General features: G+C 31.5%; 2 protein-coding genes and 1 long non-coding RNA gene across 4 annotated transcripts; 1 reads left to right on the top strand and 2 right to left on the bottom strand.

Annotated features, from left to right (window-relative positions):
• Nucleotides 1–52: 52 nt before the first annotated feature.
• Nucleotides 53–11544, top strand: LOC111416380 (structural maintenance of chromosomes protein 1A-like). Of its 2 annotated transcripts, none has more exons than XM_071201305.1 (10): nt 53–227; nt 699–822; nt 881–1001; nt 1060–1162; nt 2009–3220; nt 3277–3651; nt 9541–9663; nt 9737–9934; nt 9985–11349; nt 11406–11544. In XM_071201305.1, exons 1-10 carry the CDS (start codon nt 180–182, stop codon nt 11463–11465), a joined length of 3729 nt encoding a protein of 1242 aa, XP_071057406.1. In that variant the 5' UTR covers nt 53–179; the 3' UTR covers nt 11466–11544. The 2 variants fall into 2 exon arrangements, with proteins under 2 accessions (XP_071057406.1, XP_022904149.1); XM_023048381.2 differs by having other exon boundaries at nt 81–227; nt 613–822.
• On the bottom strand, nt 9823–14182 carry LOC139432620 (uncharacterized). The gene is made up of 2 exons (XR_011642358.1): nt 11854–14182; nt 9823–11801 (listed from the first exon to the last, which is right to left on the bottom strand). It is a non-coding gene; the product is annotated as an uncharacterized lncRNA (long non-coding RNA).
• A 910-nt stretch (nt 14183–15092) lies between these two features.
• Nucleotides 15093–16965, bottom strand: LOC111416354 (E3 ubiquitin-protein ligase rfwd3.S). Its single transcript, XM_023048345.2, has 2 exons — nt 16848–16965; nt 15093–16795 (listed from the first exon to the last, which is right to left on the bottom strand). The coding sequence occupies exons 1-2, from the start codon at nt 16848–16850 to the stop codon at nt 15164–15166; spliced, it is 1635 nt and encodes a 544-aa protein (XP_022904113.2). The 5' UTR covers nt 16851–16965; the 3' UTR covers nt 15093–15163.
• Nucleotides 16966–18807: the final 1842 nt, after the last annotated feature.

The raw sequence follows: 18807 nt of genomic DNA, 5'->3' as shown, positions 1-18807 counted from the left end.
ATCTTTTCCAACCCAAGAGATCGTATTAATTTGTATAAACCAAAATAGTTGTAATACAAATAGTGCCAATTGGTACCCCTACATTCCCTATACGCTTCCTTATTGGTTATATTTAGCGCTACATAATATTAATATTGTTTAATTTTAATGATTAAGCAATTAAAAAATCGGCGGTTTTTATGATTTTAAAGAATAAGAAGTGCATTCCATTTAAATACTTCGAAAAGGTATGCTTAAAATAATTCTTATTATCGGATTAAATTTTTTGTGCTAAAAGAGCATTTTTAATTAAGGATATTGAAAATGTTTAAGCGAGCACATAAATTAAGTTGTATCAATTGAATATTTAGTAGTTATAAATAAAATGGTTTTGATTTCTAAGTTAAAACATAACCTAACCTAAAAATTTTGATACCAACATTACAATAAATAAACATTAAAAGACAAGATTGTTTAGGTATTATTTTAATGTATTTAAACAATTAATTAATGTGAGTTAATATAAAACAAATTTAATTTTGCATGTTGTATTAATATTAAAATAATTTTTAAGGAAAAAAAATATAATAAAATTTCCCTCCAAATTGCTATTAATTCAAGGTCATTTCCCAGGTTTCAAAGCCAACTTCAGACTCTACAATTTGTTTGTGCTTCGTTTATTCAGAAAGCTTAAATTTACAATTTCTGGTTCAAATTAGTGGTTAATCATGACGGGCCCTCGGTTAAAGCAGATTGTCGTCGAGAATTTCAAGTCATACAGGGGAAATATGACTATTGGGCCATTAAAACCGTTTAACGCCGTTGTTGGCCCCAATGGTTCAGGTTAGTTTCTAATAACGGTTAATTATAGTTAATTGAATAATCTTTTAAAATTATTTAGGCAAATCTAATTTCATGGATGCTATTTCATTCGTAATGGGTGAAAAAACCAGTAGTCTTCGTGTTAAGAGGTTAAGTGACCTTATTCATGGAGCCGCTATCAGTAAACCTGTTTCAAGAAGGTATTTTTGAATTAATTTGACTTTATTATGATTATTTGATTAAATCTTTGTGTTTTAGTTGTTCTGTTACCGCTGTTTTTATTTTAAACGAAGAAGGAAAAGAGATTGCATTTCAACGATCGGTTCAAGGAAGTGCATCTGAGTACAGATTAAACGGCTCGGTAAATACTTTTTTTGCTTGTAGTTAGGGTTTGCCAGGTTACACATATAGAATGTGCTGAGCTATGTCATAAAAAATTGTGGGATGTTGAAATTTGTTTAAAAATCGCTCAATTTTAATAATATATGTTACATATAGGCATAGGATTCAAGTAAAATAGTTCCCAACCTTTTTGACTTGCGGGGCCCTTTTTAGAATTAATTTCTGTAGTGGAGCCCCTTATACCTACCTTATGTGTTATAAATAAATATGTCTTATAATAAATAAAGATATCCTGGAGCGGCTGCGGAGCACAAGTTGGGAACCGCTAGTTTAGACAACGTTTTTATATAAACGTGATATAATTAAAAGGAAATAAAATGTTTATGTTAAAGTCCCTAGATTTACAAAGTACCGCGGTTTGACGCCATTTTGGCTCGAAAGTCAAGCGGGAAATTTAAAACTACAAAACATTACGCCAAATTTCCTTTCTTTTTTCTCGTGGTACTCTGAAGAGTTGAAAGTCCTTCTTACTGCTATTTTTTGCAACACCAAAGGCAACAAGACGGCAATATTTTTGTAAATAAGTGGTGAGATACATTGACAAGTTGTCAAATCGACATTTTGTCTTTAGTTTAAGTAACTTCTTAGCGCCATCTAGCGGCGAATTCAGTAACTAATAGAGAAATTTACAGTAACCTACAATTCCAGTTGAAGATGCTATGATTTTACTTTGATTTTATTAACATTAATTATTATATTATTTTTGTAATAAAATCGTGAGATAAAAGTAATATCATGAGATCTTACGATAAATCATGAGATCTGGCTTGTAGTACAATGTATAATATAATTATTTTTCATTAAGTTGGTCTCAAATCATGAATATATGGTTGAATTGGAAAAGTTGCGAATTAACGTGAAAGCGAAGAACTTTTTGGTCTTCCAAGGAGCCGTGGAATCGATTGCAATGAAAAATCCCAAAGAAATGACGTTGCTTTTTGAAGAAATAAGTGGATCAGGAGCTTTAAAAGAAGATTACGACAAATTAAAAAATCAAATGCAAAAGGCACAAGAAGAAATCAATTTGGCTCTGCAGAAAAAGAAAGGAATCAATGCGGAACGTAAAGAGGCTCGCCTTGAAAAAGAGGAAGCTGATAAATACGCTCGATTAAAAGATGAACTTAATGATAAATTAGTTGAGCATCAATTATTCCGTCTTTATCATAACGAGCATGAAGTTAAAAGCCTCGAAAATGATCTAAAAGGAAAACACCGTGAAGTTGAAAAAATCGAAAAAAGAAAAGAAAAAGCCGAGGAAGTACTCAAAGATAAACGCAAAGATCAAGGTAGAATTAATCGAGAATTAGCTAAATTCGAACAGGATATTCGAGAGGTTGAGGTGGAAATCTCAAAAAAGAAACCTCAATTTATTAAAGCAAAAGAACGCGTTTCTCACATGCAAAAGAAACACGATGGGGCCATAAAAACCTTAGAACAAGCGCGAAAAGCTCACGAAGCTCACATGAACGATATAAAAAAGCTCGACGATGAATTGGCAGAAGTGGAAAAGGCTAAAGAAGAATACGAAATGACGATTGCCGGCGAAAGTCAAAGCCAAGGGCGCGACGTTCACTTGGAAGATGAACAAGTTGTTGAATATCATCGATTGAAAGAGGAAGCCGCGAAAAGATCGGCTCGGTATATGCAAGAATTGGATTCTGTTAATCGAGAACAAAAAGCCGATCAAGATCGTTTGGACAACGTGACTAGATCGAGAACGGAAACGGAAAATAAACACCGACAAAAAGAGCATGAAAAAGAAGAGATGGAGAAGAGAATTGAGAAATTAATGGAACATATTCGAACAAGCGAGCAAGCTTTGTTGGATCAAAAGCAATTGCGTGAAGATTTACAATCCGACGTGGGGTCTTCTAAAGATCGTGTTCAAGAAATACAAAGACAATTAGATGATGTCGTCGAACAACTAGGGGATGCTAGGATTGATAAACACGAAGATTCAAGAAGGAAAAAGAAGCAAGAGATTGTTGAGAGATTCAAAAGTAGTTATCCCGGTGTGGTGAGTATTATTTTTATTTATTTATACGTTTTTATAATTATTTTTTTTTGTTTAAGTATGATCGGATGATTAATATGTGTCAACCAACTCATAAACGCTACAATGTGGCTGTTACTAAAGTTTTGGGGAAATATATGGAGGCTATCGTTGTTGATACCGAACACACAGCTCGTCAATGTATTAAATATTTGAAAGAGCAGATGTTGGAACCAGAAACGTTCTTACCATTAAATTATTTGCAATTAAAACCAATAAAGGAACGATTAAGACATATCACTGAACCGAAGGGGGTGAAATTGCTGTATGATATTCTCTTTTTTGAACCTCAAGCTATTTCAAAAGCTGTTCTTTTCGTTACAAATAATATTTTGGTTTGTGAAACTCCGGAGGATGCGAGCAAAGTTGCATATGAATGTGGAGGAAGATATGATGTAAGTAATTATACAGTGAATTTCACTTAACCCCTTACTGCATGATTTTTTATATTTAATTAAAAATAAGTCTATTACATTACTATACTCTGTTTTTAAACCAGGAGGAGTATTTTAAATTTGTCACCAGATTGACCTTGAACGTGATTGGTTGAATGCGAGGAAGGTTCACACACAGGCAATTTTGGATTTTGAATTTGAAGGTTAGGTTATTGACAATTTGACAATCGTGTCATTATTGTAAATTTTGTGTTCTTAAACCCTTCTTTATTATATTTTGAAATAAATACACTCATAACTTCAGTGTTAATTTGTATGTTTAGTGTTGACGATAACAAACGAAAATAAATACAATAGTAAGTAAATAAATAAATAATAATTATTAATTTAAATTTACCGCCAAAATATCTAGTGATATTTTCTGGTGATTTTTTCCAGTGTAAATCTGACTTTCGCGTTTACTCCTCCTGGTTTAAAAACAGTATAGTTCTAGTGCAAGTGTTAGTTCTAGTTTTAATTGTTGTTCAGCGCTAACTTGTATATTTTTAAGTTTCGGGTTTAGCCCTGTGTCTTCAGACGCTGAATGTTAGGTAAGGTTAGTTTTGTTTACAAACATTAATTATACCATGAAGTATTCTTTGGCAATTATAGCGTGAAGTTTTCTTTTGTAATGTCAATTATAGCGTGAAGGAATGTTCGGTAAGGTTAGTTTTGTTTACAAACATTAATTATACCATGAAGTTTTCTTTGGCAATTAGTAATGGCAATTATAGCGTGAAGTTTTCTTTTGTAATGTCAATTATAGCGTGAAGGAATGTGAGGTAAGGTTAGTTTTGTTTACAAACATTAATTATACCATGAAGTATTCTTTGGTAATTATACCCTGTTTTTAAACCAGGAGGAGTATTTTAAATTTGTCACCAGATTGACCTTGAACGTGATTGGTTGAATGCGAGGAAGGTTCACACACAGGCAATTTTGGATTTTGAATTTGAAGGTTAGGTTATTGACAATTTGACAATCGTGTCATTATTGTAAATTTTGTGTTCTTAAACCCTTCTTTATTATATTTTGAAATAAATACACTCCTAACTTCAATGTTAATTTGCATGTTTAGTGTTGACGATAACAAACGAAAATAAATACAATAATAAGTAAATAAATAATAATAATTATTAATTTAAATTTACCGCCAAAATATCTAGTGATATTTTCTGGTGATTTTTCCTAGTGTAAATCTGACTTTCGCGTTTACTCCTCCTGGTTTAAAAACGGAGTATAACGTATTCAGAAGCTCACAAAGCATTGAAAATATACAGGGTGTATCTGAATGACTGCAACAAACGTCAAGGGGTGATTCTTTAGTGAATTTTAAGGGTACTTTGTTATATGAACCATGGGCGACTTCGGCTTCCCTAAGGAGCTACACCCCTCCAAAAATGGGGGAAAATGTCGGTTTAAATTTTTTTTCTCAAAGACCATAAACGCTAGGAAAATGAAATTTGGGGAATATGTTTAACTCATAATAGGGCACGTTTTGACCCTATTTCTACTTTCAATCTACCTTTCTAAACTACTAAGCATAACCACCCCCTTTACATTTTTGCTAAAATTTCTTTTATGCAGATGATAAATACATTCGAAAATCATTCATATATTAAAGTACCCTTAAAATTCACTAAAGAATTATATAAGCAAAAATTAACAACAAGATATTTGTATAATATTTGGTTTTGATTGTACTACAAGAAATATAACATTATACAGGATCGCTGATATGTATGGAAACGGTCGATTATCTCCTAAAGTAAGATAGCTAGCGAAAAATGTGAAGATATAATAGTTTTAGTGTTCTTAATAGTACATTATTATACGAGCATATAATGAGGGCTATTATTGACTAAGGTTAAGTTATATCACGAACGTAGCGAGTGACATAATTACCCTGAATGAATAATAGCTCATAATATGTGAGTAGAATACTATACTATACTTTGTCCATGACTACTTGAAATACTATTGAAATTGATTCCATAAATTTATTTTTTTAAATACATTTTTGAATAAAGTTTAAACGTCAATGTGACACAAATTCAATGTCACCAACTGTAACCAACTTCATAACAATTTGTCAAAATTAAATGTCAATTTTATGAAACGTCATTTTTTTTACGAAAATTAATTAATTTATGCTTAAATCATATGACAAAAGGAATTTGTTTACTTTTTGTTAATGTCAAACCTTTAGAAAGTCCTAAAAAAATTGATTCCATAAATTTATTTTTTTAAATAAATTTTTGAATGAAGTTTAAACGTCAATGTGACACAAATTCAATGTCACCAACTGTAACCAACTTCACAACAATTTGTCAAAATTTAATGTCAATTTTATGAAACGTCATGTTTTTTTTACGAAAATTAATTAATTTATGCTTAAATCATATGACAAAAGGAATTTGTTTACTTTTTGTTAATGTCAAACCTTTAGAAAGTCCTAAAAAAATTAAATTAAATTGTCGTTTTTTGAAATTTTGACGTTTCAAATAATTATTATTAGTCTGTCAAGTTGATTACCCTTGAATAATGATTATTCACCGGTATTATTCATTCTGTCAAAAATAACTACCGTTTTATTTTAAAAAACTCATTTATAAGGTAGTTGTGGACAAATTTATTTTTTTAAATACATTTTTGAATAAAGTTTAAACGTCAATGTGATACAAATTCAATGTCACCAACTTCACAACAATTTATCAAAATTAAATGTCAATTTTATGAAACGTAGTTTTTTTTACGAAAATTAATTAATTTATGCTTAAATCATATGAAAACAGGAATTTATCTACAACTATTGAATTATCTATTCGTTATACATTTGATTTTTGGGTAATGACACCTATTACTCATGACTGACAAAGTGTTGAATAATGAAGTCATTATTCCACAGTTCTGACACGGCCTACTAATCAAAAAAATAAAATTCTAACAGAAATGACAGCTTTCTTATATTGAGGTTATGTCTGAAATGTCTATCAAGTTTATTTTTTTCCTTTTTTTGATTTTTTTTTTCGGGGGTAAATACACAAGAGCTTGACTTTTAACGGATAATTTTATTTTTACACGAAAGTTTTGTTACCATGGAAATAACTCGAAATCAAAAGCATGATAAAATCGCGACAGCTTTAGCTGGAGCGATTTTATCTTTTGATTTTGATTGAGAGTTATTTCCAAAGGGTAACAAAACTTGAGTGAATTAAAAATAAAATTATCCTGATTTAAAATCAAGCTCGAGCGTATTTTAGGGAGATTAATACACGACAATTGCACAATTTATCGACAATTTTTAATTATTTATTAACCATTTTTGACTTAATTATAGTTGTCAAAAATGTGACAGGTAAACAAAAGTATATATATGGTAGTCGCGTTTTTATCAGTTATAAAATATCACGTGTGATTTATTCAGTTAAAAAACCTAGATAACTTTTATCCACTTAGAAAATCACGTTATTGGTCGAAATTTTAAACGATCGTTACTCTGATTGGTTGTATATTATTGGAGTGCATTAATCAAAATTAAATAGTTGTAGATAAAGTATAGTATTCAACTTGCGTATAATGGATGTTACCCACTCAGATTACAACACTTGCTCGCTTCGCTCGCTCGTGTTGCAACTTCTTCTTCGTGGATAACAGCCGTCATTATACGCTTATTCAATAATATACTATTGTTTACGTTGGTTTAATGTCAAACCTTTAGAAAGTCCTAAAAAAATACTTAAATTGACGTTTTTTGAAATTTTGACGTTTCAAATAATTATTATTAGTCTGTCAAGTTGATTACCCTTGAATAATGATTATTCACCGGTATTATTCATTCTGTCAAAAATAACTACCGTTTTATTTTAGAAAACTCATTTATAAGGTATATATTATAAGGTAATTATGGACAAATTTATTTTTTTAAATACATTTTTGAATAAAGTTTAAACGTCAATGTGACACAAATTCAATGTCGCCAACTGTAACCAACTTCACAACAATTTGTCAAAATTAAATGTCAATTTTATGAAACGTCATGTTTTTTTTACGAAAATTAATTAATTTATGCTTAAATCATACGAAAAAAGGAATTTGTTTACGTTTTTTTAACGTCAAACCTTTAGAAAGTCATAAAAAAATTAAATTAAATTGACGTTTTTTGAAATTTTGACTAATCTAATAATTATTAGTCTGTCAAGTTGATTACCCTTGAATAATGATTATTCACCGGTATTATTCATTCTGTCAAAAATAACTACCGTTTTATTTTAGAAAACTCATTTATAAGGTATATATTATAAGGTAATTATGGACAAATTTATTTTTTTAAATACATTTTTGAATAAAGTTTAAACGTCAATGTGACACAAATTCAATGTCGCCAACTGTAACCAACTTCACAACAATTTGTCAAAATTAAATGTCAATTTTATGAAACGTCATGTTTTTTTTACGAAAATTAATTAATTTATGCTTAAATCATACGAAAAAAGGAATTTGTTTACGTTTTTTTAACGTCAAACCTTTAGAAAGTCATAAAAAAATTAAATTAAATTGACGTTTTTTGAAATTTTGACTAATCTAATAATTATTAGTCTGTCAAGTTGATTACCCTTGAATAATGATTATTCACCGGTATTATTCGTTCTGTCAAAAATAACTACCGTTTTATTTTAGAAAACTCGTTTATTATATTATAAGGTAGTTGTGGACAAATTTATTTTTTTGAATAAAGTTTAAACGTCAATGTGATGCAAATTCAATGTCACCAACTGTAACCAACTTCACAACAATTTATCAAAATTAAATGTCAATTTTATGAGACGTCATGTTTTTTTTACGAAAATTAATTAATTTATGCTTAAATCATATGACAAAAGGAATTTGTTTACGTTTTTTTAATGTCAAACTTTTAGAAAGTCATAAAAAAATTAAATTAAATTGACGTTTTTTGATATTTTGACGTTTCAAATAATTATTATTAGTCTGTCAAGTTGATTACCCTTGAATAATGATTAATGATTACCCGTATTATTCATTCTGTCAAAAATAACTACCGTTTTATTTTAGAAAACTCATTTATAAGGTATTATATTATAAGGTAGTTGTGGACAAATTTATTTTTTTAAATACATTTTTGAATAAAGTTTAAACGTCAATGTGACAAATTCAATGTCACCAACTGTAACCAACTTCACAACAATTTGTCAAAATTAAATGTGAATTTTATGAAACGTAGTTTTTTTTACGAAAATTAATTAATTTGTGTTTAAATCATATGAAAAAAGGAATTTGTTTACGTTTTTTTAATGTCAAACCTTTAGAAAGTCGTTTCAACTAATCATTCAACTCTGTCAAGTTGATTATCAGTGAATAATGATTATGTTATTCACCGCTATTATTCAGTCCATGAAAAATGACTACCCTTTTGTTTTAGAAAACTAATTTATAAGCAGAGCCCGGACAGTTGGCTTAGTGTTAGTTCTAGTTTTACACTAGCACTACCACTAGAACTAAGACCTAGAACTAGAATCATTCGGGTTTAGCCGTCTTGAGAGACGTAGTATATTTTTATTGAACGAAAAGTAGAACTAACACTAGACCTAGAACCAGAAATATTCGGGTTTAGCAGTGCGTCTTTTAAGACGCAAACTTTTTCGAAGCAAAACTTTTCCTTTGCAAAACTACTCAATGCCTGTACTATTAAGCTATGTTGCACTTTATGTAGGACAGTGCAAGTGCATAGTAGTTTCGTAATTATGGTTACTGCATTCATATATTATTGCGAGTTATATGAAATTGCCGGTATTATTTTTATTGTAATAAAAATAAACATTTACTTTTTAGGCTGTTGCTTTAGATGGGACTTATTATCAAAAAGCGGGTATAATTTCTGGTGGGAGTTTAGATTTGGCTCGAAAAGCAAAACGATGGGATGAAAAGCATATGTCTCAACTAAAAGCACAAAAGGTTATTACTTTATTTTTGGTGTTTTAATAAAATAAAAATCTTTTTTGACATCCTTTATTTATTCTTTATGTAGGAAAAACTTACAGAAGAATTACGTGATTCAATGAAAAAATCAAGAAAAGAATCTGAATTGAACACCGTTGATTCTCAAATTCGTGGGTTGGAGACTCGTCTAAAATATGCCAAAACAGACATGGAGAGCACCAATAAGCAAATAAAAAAAGTCGAAAGGGAATTGGAAATCCTTTCAAATGAAATCACTCAATACATTGTAAGTAGTTTAAAAATTATTAATGTTTTCATAAATAAATTAATTTTTAGCCTCAAATGGAAGAAATCGAAAAATCGATGCAAGTTCGCGAACAAGAAATCGAAGAGGTTAAACTAAAAATGAACAATCTCGAGGATGTCGTATTTTCCGCATTCTGCCAAGAAATCGGAGTAAAAAATATCCGTCAATACGAAGATCGCGAACTTCGCGCCCAAGAAGAGCGTAAACAAAAACGTCTCGAATTCCAAAAACAAATTAATCGAATCACCAGTAACTTAGAATTTGAGAAAAGTCGCGATACACAAAACAATGTGAGTCGTTGGGAACGAACGGTTAACGACGAAGAAGAAAAATTAGAATCGTGCAAAAAACAGGAGGCGAAACAACGCGAAGAAATCGATAAAGATATGCGTCAAGTCGATCATTTAAAAGCACAAAGGTTATCAAAAAAACAAGAATGCGATGGGATGGAAGAAGAAGTGGGAAAAGCTCGTCGTGAAGTGGGTGCTATCGCGAAAGATGTTCAAGCGGTACAAAAACAAGTACTTTCTTTAGAAGCAAAAATTGAAACGAAAAAAAGTGATCGCCACACCATTTTGATGCAATGCAAAATGGACGATATTGTTATTCCTATGTTAGTTGGAAATATGGAGGATATCGTCCAACCCGATCCTAGCTCAAACCCTTCAGCTGATACAAGCACTTCAGCAGTTCAATACGAAAGAGAAGCAAGAATTCAAATCGATTATAGCCAACTTTCAGATCATTTAAAAGATTTAGACGAAAAAGATGACATTAAAAAGCAAGCGGATAAATTATATAAAGCAATTCAAAGTTTACAAGACACCTTAACTAAAATTCAAGCCCCGAATTTAAGAGCGATGCAAAAATTGGAAGCCGCTCAAGGTAAATTACAATCAACCAACGAAGAATTTGAATCACTCCGAAAACAGAATCGCAAAGCTAAAACGGCTTTCGAAAAAATTAAACAACAAAGATACGAAAAATTTACGAGATGTTTCGACCATGTTTCTAATGAAATCGATAATATTTATAAAAGTTTGGCTCAAAATCAATCAGCACAAGCGTTTTTGAATACGGAAAATCCTGAAGAACCCTATTTAGATGGGATTAATTATAATTGTGTTGCTCCAGGAAAACGATTTCAACCAATGTCGAATTTATCGGGTGGTGAAAAAACCGTAGCCGCTTTAGCTTTACTTTTTGCTATTCACAGTTATCAACCAGCGCCGTTTTTCGTTTTGGATGAAGTTGACGCTGCTTTGGATAATACTAACATTGGGAAAGTAGCAAAATATATTACAGAAAAAACGGGAACTTTACAAACGATCGTTATTTCATTAAAGGAGGAGTTTTATTCGCACGCTGATGTTTTAATTGGTATTGCACCAGCTGTAAGTATACCATTTAATGTCTAAATTTAAATAAAATTGTTTTTTTTTTGTTTTAGCCTGCTGAGTGTTTGGTCAGCAAAGTATTTACATTTGATGTAACTAAATATCCATATTAAAAAGTATAACTAATCTTATTTTAATTCATGTTACGGTATTATTGCAGTTTTTTTAATAAAACAATAACTTTGACAACTATTTTTTGTTTAATGTTTTCTTTCTACAGTTTGCCTCAAACACTACCAATAAAGATTTCGTTAGACGTTCATCAGTCAGAACCTGAACCATGACATCTTCCCTCATTATACTGCCCAAGTACTCATATGATGGTACTTCTTAGAATTTACTTACTTCTTAGAGGTCATAGAAGGCAGTGGAAGATGTAAAAGCACTCTGACGCATCTTCTCTGGGCTCCAAGAACTCGATCAGTACGGGCAGAATGACTAAAGCATGACTAAAGAAATAACCATAATATGTGCCCATTAGTACATCAAAATCATTAGTACCTTTTTGTTACCTCTAATTGGGAGAGGCTACCAGTCGTCAGTGTGTCGAAGCTTAAATTCAAGTGTTTGGGTTATAAATAACGTAGTTCACGCAAGTCAGCTACAGTAGAACCTCCTGATCTTTTTCCTGGCCTAATAGAAGGTATAGACTGCATGTTGCTAAAATTTCGGAAAAAACTGTACTCTAAATATTTTACTTGATATGGTTGTGGTGGTTTACGAGCTTTTTGAACATGTGATAAGTAATCAGCCGGCACATTTATAATCTTATTTCGTAGTTGCCGTTCTATGCAAGAATGCATGGAATCAGCTTCCATTTGTGTGTGGCCACGCTCTAAATATATCTGGACAACACGCACTTTGTGATGGACGGCAAAATTAAGTAAGGCACTGGACAGAATTGCATTGCGGTTTTTCTTGTCCAGATTGAAGAGGTGGCAGCATGTGTTTTAATATCGAAAATAGTGAAGTTGCGTACAGCTAACTTTGTTTTATAATACAAGCTGGAAATGTTTGATTTTGGGCACAAAAGAACTGCCTGCAAGTCCATAATATACACTTTATTGCTCTCACTGCTTTTATCCTGCTTCTTCTTCTCTCTGGCTTCTTTTTTCTTTTCTTGGTGCTTAGTGTATTCTTCTTCTAAAATATTATTTGCATTTTTAGCCACACATAAGTCATATTCGTCCTTCTTTCTTTGAAATAGACTCAAATTCATGTCGTTCAAATAGTAGTCAAAATAAGTAATAGAAAATGGCTCGACGTTCCTTTGATAACACCAATCTTTACTGTAGTTCATACAACTGTTGTTTGGACTGCCATTGTGGTTCAAGACATAATTTCTTAGATGTTGATCTGCAATAATGCGACTCCATCTTTGGCAGAGTTTCAAAAAATAGTTTATTCTTGTAACATCCAACTTCTTCTTTTCTTTTGCTGTCGAATGGACGTGGTCCATTCTCCTATTCCCAGTGAATTAAGAAATATTTTTTTGCACACCTTGAGTATTTCCACTGTATTTCCATTTCCCATCAACTATCTTTTTTCCTTTATATGAGTCGCCTAGCTCTCTTCTTCTTTTATTCTGCTCCCTCTTCCAATTGCTTTCTTTAACGTGTCTTCTTTTTAGTCTTTTTCTTTTCAAAGTCGATAATCTGGATCTTCGGCTGTTGATGCACAATTTCATCCCAAGAAATATCTTCCGATGAGTTAGGCTCCGAATCTTTTTCTTTGCAACTTTGAACTACAGTAGGTTGATAATCTATGTTTTCAGTTTGTGACGCCTCATTGGCATTTTTCTCAGTAACTTCTATGTTTTCATCTCACAAAGTATCTTCAGATAATTAGTATACTTCACTAGCTTCTATCTGCACATCTTGTAAATTCCTTGCTGTGTTTTGTTGATTGGAATTAGAATTTATCTCTGTTATACTATGTTCTTGAACTACAGTATATTCCACATTATTAGATAGTTGAGAGTTTACGAAAACTGGGGGCTTTTCAAGAGCCATGTCTAGAATTTTTCTTTGTTGACTTCGACAACACCTAATTTAATATTACAACTATAACCTCAATTTTAGCTTTGGAGATACGAGGTTTTCCCTTGTCGCCCTTGTCACAAAACGTTACGGAGTTATAGTAGACGCCAAGAGAGCTGGCAATAAATCATCATTTTCTGCTCTTACAAATGCCATACGTAGTTCACAAACCGCTAGAGAGTAATGTGTGTTGGAAAGAGATAGTATTAGTTTAATATGTCTGCTGTACAATTCAAATGGCCACGTCGAAAAAGTACGTCTGTTCTTCTAAGGGATGTCACTCTATAATTATAACCTCAAATCGAAACGTCTTGTGAGCGTTGTCATGAATCTGTTAGTGTTTTCACAAACCGAAAATGTTTTCTTTGAAAGGAAAATCATTAAATAATATTTTTGACAATGTTTGACATATAACCTCCATTACTAACATAACCTACATTTAAATGTATGTGGCGAAATAATCTAAGTCGTACGTCCATATCTTGATTCATACCATTTTTAAGCGATCTGTCACTGCCAGCTCTCGTGATTTCTACTATACCAGGTTTTTTTTACCGACTAATAAGGGCCGGTTTTATAAAAGTAGACGTTGACCGCCGGTTATCAAACCTCCGGTTGAGCAGTTAACCGAAGGTTGAACATCGGTACGTTTTATGACAGGATTTTAACCTCCGGTTTATTAGCTTGCCGTCAACCGGCCGCGGTCAATGTTGGCTGCACTGCGCGCCAATTCTCAACCAATGAAATGCGTGCATTCGAAAACGTAAAGATACACGTGTTTACGTTAACCTAACCTAACTTTCGACGTATGTCATTTTGCGAGCGATTATTATATTATTTTTTTTATTTTATGTTTATTTTATTATTTATTTTATTAATTTATTTTTTGTTTTTTTGCGATGTTTTATATAAAATAATTCTCTTTATATAATTAAAAACAAATTGGATTTTGTAAAAATTTTATTTTTTATTAAGTTCTTTTTTAACAACTCTATTCTTAAACGCCCGGTTGATGACAACTTTCATGAGAGATCATGACAACTTTGTGAAGTTCTGCGCATGTGTGTATATCAACCCTCCGGTCAAACTCGACTTTTACCTGCGGTTGGGATAACTTCCCTTTAACCGGAACTTTATTACTCAACCGGAGGTCGTACAACGCAAACTAACGGTTAACCGGAGGTTGACAGTGAACCTACTAGCTATCAAGTCATACTAACACATGGCGCAAATATCTAAAATTATGATAAAAATGGAGTTACGAGGTTTGCTAATTAGGTGATGATATGGCTCTATAATTATCAGTTTAAGTAGCTTCCTTTTTTTCCAATTTCCTTTGTAGTTATCTTTGACGGCAAATAATAAACCAAACTTTTCAAATAGCTCTATAATTAAAGTCTACCCAAATTAAATCTGGAGATTTACACAATGGTTTGTTTTGATGTTTCCTTGTAGCAAGCATAAATTGCGGTGAAGCTCCATTCTGTATAAATGAAACATTCGTCTCCAATTTAATGGTAAGATTTCTAAAAGTCCAGGAAATCAAAGAACTCATTGGAGGAGTTGTTAAGGTTTGCTCTTTGCGCATAAGTATAAGAAAAATGTCTGTAGGTGGGAGTGGAACATGATGTTCTAGACAAGGATGATAGAATCTAAAAGTCTTCATTGTCTGCTTTCAACATCATAATTCCAATAAACAACTTATAACTGTTCTTTTTTTTATTTTTAAATAAGACAAATAATAATAATAATAGGAAAACATTGTTTTTGTTCTAACTAAATTTGAAAAACTCCAACTTTGACCCTGTTAAAGCCAATAAAACGGTATTATTTCCAGATTGGACACTACAAATATCATACACATAATCAGAAACCGCAATCCCACCCATTTTCTTCCCCGAATTTAAGCTCCACAAATCTGTAGTCTTAGTATCTTCAACATACGCAGCGACAGCATACTGCCCATAATTATTAAAAAGATGAGATCTTGATAAAACGGTTTGTCGGTAACCCCCATTAATAGTATGCAAAGCATTACATCCAATTACATCATCCTTCATAGTTAACGTACAATATAAATGTCTTAAACTTTTATTTTTATCACTCGGTCGAGCTGAAACTAACATATGTCCGGTTATGGTATCATAAGTCATTGAAGAAAAGGGTCCCTCAATCGGTAAAGGATGCGCTGCGTACTTTGAATCATCGTAAGTAAAAAACCATAATGTTCTTAATTTGCAGGATAAAATCCCAACTTGTTTTGTTTGATTCGATGCGCGTTTAACTCCTTGAATTGAAACGACCGGACTCATATCACCCGGTGATTCTAGAGTATCCAAAATTTGCGATGGATTACGCATATCGTATTTTAAAACCATCCCTCGATTTGTACCCAAATAAAAGATTGGCGAAATGTCTTGATCCCAACAACACGACCAAATAGGGGCATCACAAGAAATTGATAACACCTTTATATTATTGTTAAAATCAACGATCGTAGACGTTTTATCCATTGCCGCGGTTAAAATCCATGGGTTTTCGTTATGGAATTTCATATCACGAATTTTTGCGGTGTGTAACCCGATAAATGCAGTCGGTTTATAAGTTGTAACGTTGTATTTTCGAATGCCATAACCGGTAAAAAAGTTTGTTTGAGATTTACTTGAAACTACAGCTAAATCTAATCCACTATTTGTGATAACAACGCGTGATTCGCAATCTTTACCTAAATCTATTGTTTTATCTCTATACAGTTTTATTTGATCTCTATATGCTTGATTTCGATTGTAAATATTATACGTTGGATTATTTCTTTTGGTGAATTGTTCGTGATAGGCTAATTTATTTTTTAATTCATCAATAACCACTTTTTGATTCTGAATTTTTTGTAACAAACTATGTTCTCTGCAGATATTTTTTGTTAATTCCATTTGTAACTTGTTTTTTTCTTCCTGAGCCAATTGCAATTGAGTTTTCATTAATGTTAGGTCTGTTGTGTCGACAGCAACTAATTTCCTGGCGTATATAAACCTAATATCGTGACCGCTAGCCTTCCGCTTACAAGTGGGGCAAACCTTTTGTTCACTCAACCATCTCATTATGCACTGATGACCAAATAAATGTCCGCATTTTAAGCTACATATTGAGTGATCTCCACTGTTAGTCCAATTATCTAAACAAATCGAACACGTCATACCATCATCGTCTTGAAAATCTTCATCAAGTCGTCGTTTTTTGCTAACTGATTGGTTGCTACTGTTAGAATCTTCATCTTGTTGACTAATTACAACGGTTTCTTGACTGCATAAAGGTTGGATTTCTGTATTTTCGTTAGGTGGAAGTGTTTCAGTTTCTTGTTCTTCAGACGATATTATATTTTCATCTTCGGTATTAGCATTAGAAGCCTAAAATAAATAATGAGTTATTACATGTTAACCATATTTGTTAATTTATTACCATGGTATTAATAAAATGATTTTGTTTAAATTATTAAATTGCATTAACTTTCTTTTCGATTTTAAGGAGGTTCAAGGTAATACAAAAAATTACAAAACAAAAAGTGAGGTTAGAACCAAAACTGGATTATTTACCGGGAAATAATTTAAATTCGGTTTTAATTGGTATATTTTATAAATAAAATTAAAATGTTGTAAAAATTTGTGTTATTGTAATATTAATTGGATTTAATTATTATTTACGTAAGTCAAATATTCGTTATTCAAAATTTAAATTTGATTACATAGGCATAGAAAATAGATTCGTAGAATGTGGTAGAATTCAATAAAAAAAATTAACGCATGTGGCGCCATCTGTTGGGGATATTTTAAAATTATTCAGCTAAGAACCGAACCACACTAGAATACAGGTTAGATTGGGTTTATATATAAAAGCTCCAACCACAGAATAACTGCTTGAAGGTACTATGTGGCTCCAATTAACGTTCTGACTGGTTGGGAATTCCTCAGATGCAATTACACCCGTCAAATAATGCCACCACATTTGAATTTCACTGGATCATATGACATGTGAGATTGCACCTGACGAGCTTCCAAACGGTTATAACGTTAACTGAAGCAAAGCTATAATTGCAATTATAATCTAATTACTTAATCATACCATTACTTTATTATACTCTTACCGAAAAATCACTTTAAAATGACGTTATCATCTGTCATTCTGAACAAACCAGAACAAACTTCAATTTTTTAAATTTTGAAGTTAGCGGCAAATTTAAAAATATAACACGATTGGAATCTATACTTTTTAAATTAAAAGAATGATACTGGTAATAATTGTTATTGCTGTCTCTGACCATTCCCACTATTAATAATAAAATTGTTAGTTTAATTAAATTATTTCAGTACAGACGCTAATGCCATCTTACGGTGGGATTTCGACATACAATCTGTCCTAAGTTTTCCTATCAAAGATCCCTAGGGCTGAGTCTGGGCTGAGTTATAACGTTAGCTGAAACAAAGCTATAATTGCAAGTATAATCTAATTATTTAATCATACCGTTATTACGTTATTATACTCTTACCGAACGTTTTCATTTGTCATTCCGAACAAACTTCAACTTTTAAAATTCTTAGCGGCAAATTTAAATATAACACGAATTAGAATTTATACTTTTTAAATTAAAAAAATAATACTGGTAATAATTATTATTGCTGTCTTTTACCATTCCCACTATTAATAACAACATTGTTAGTTTAATTAGATTATTGCAGTATAGACGCTAATGCCCTCTTACGGGGGGATTTACCTCCTATCAAAGGTACCTGGGGCATCCAAATAGGTTACAAATTAACACCGTTACAGATAATGTAAATAGTTTTTGTATTATTGTCTGTATTTTATTACCTTTGTTGTCATGGTTTACTAGGATCAGATCAAATAAATTCATGAAAAATGATATTTTTCAATTATCTGTAACGGCTTTAATTTCTAACCATTTTTAATGAAATTTGGTATATGCCCATTTCAAAAGGCCTTTAATGCAGTTGAAAACAATGAATTGAACTTAAGTTGAATCTGGTGTACTCAGATTTTTTGTAAAAAATTTCCTAATATAATTTCTTCTTTTTTTGCACCTCAAAAGTGAAATAGTAGGCCTTGTTTTTTTTATGACTCTTTGTCCTAAGGTACAGTTTTTCACGCTCTACAATTCAAAAACAAATTATTCGAAATCGGATAATAAATACAAATTTTACGAGGGTGTTTCGCTTTCAAATGGGTCACACTGTATATTGAAAGGTTGATACTGTATTCGTGTGGTTAGTGTTAAAACTGTTAAAGAGTTAAAGTTATCATTTTTTTGTGTGTAATTTACAAATACTTCGCAACAATTTATGGTAAGTAAAATACTACAATAAGTATATTTTTCTTTTACTTTTATGGTGTACAAAAATAGCAC

Source organism: Onthophagus taurus, chromosome 1, assembly GCF_036711975.1.
Source record: "Onthophagus taurus isolate NC chromosome 1, IU_Otau_3.0, whole genome shotgun sequence".
Lineage (NCBI taxonomy): Eukaryota > Metazoa > Arthropoda > Insecta > Coleoptera > Scarabaeidae > Onthophagus > Onthophagus taurus.
Note: the sequence above shows the minus strand (reverse complement) of the source record. Positions and strands in the feature narration are given on the sequence as shown.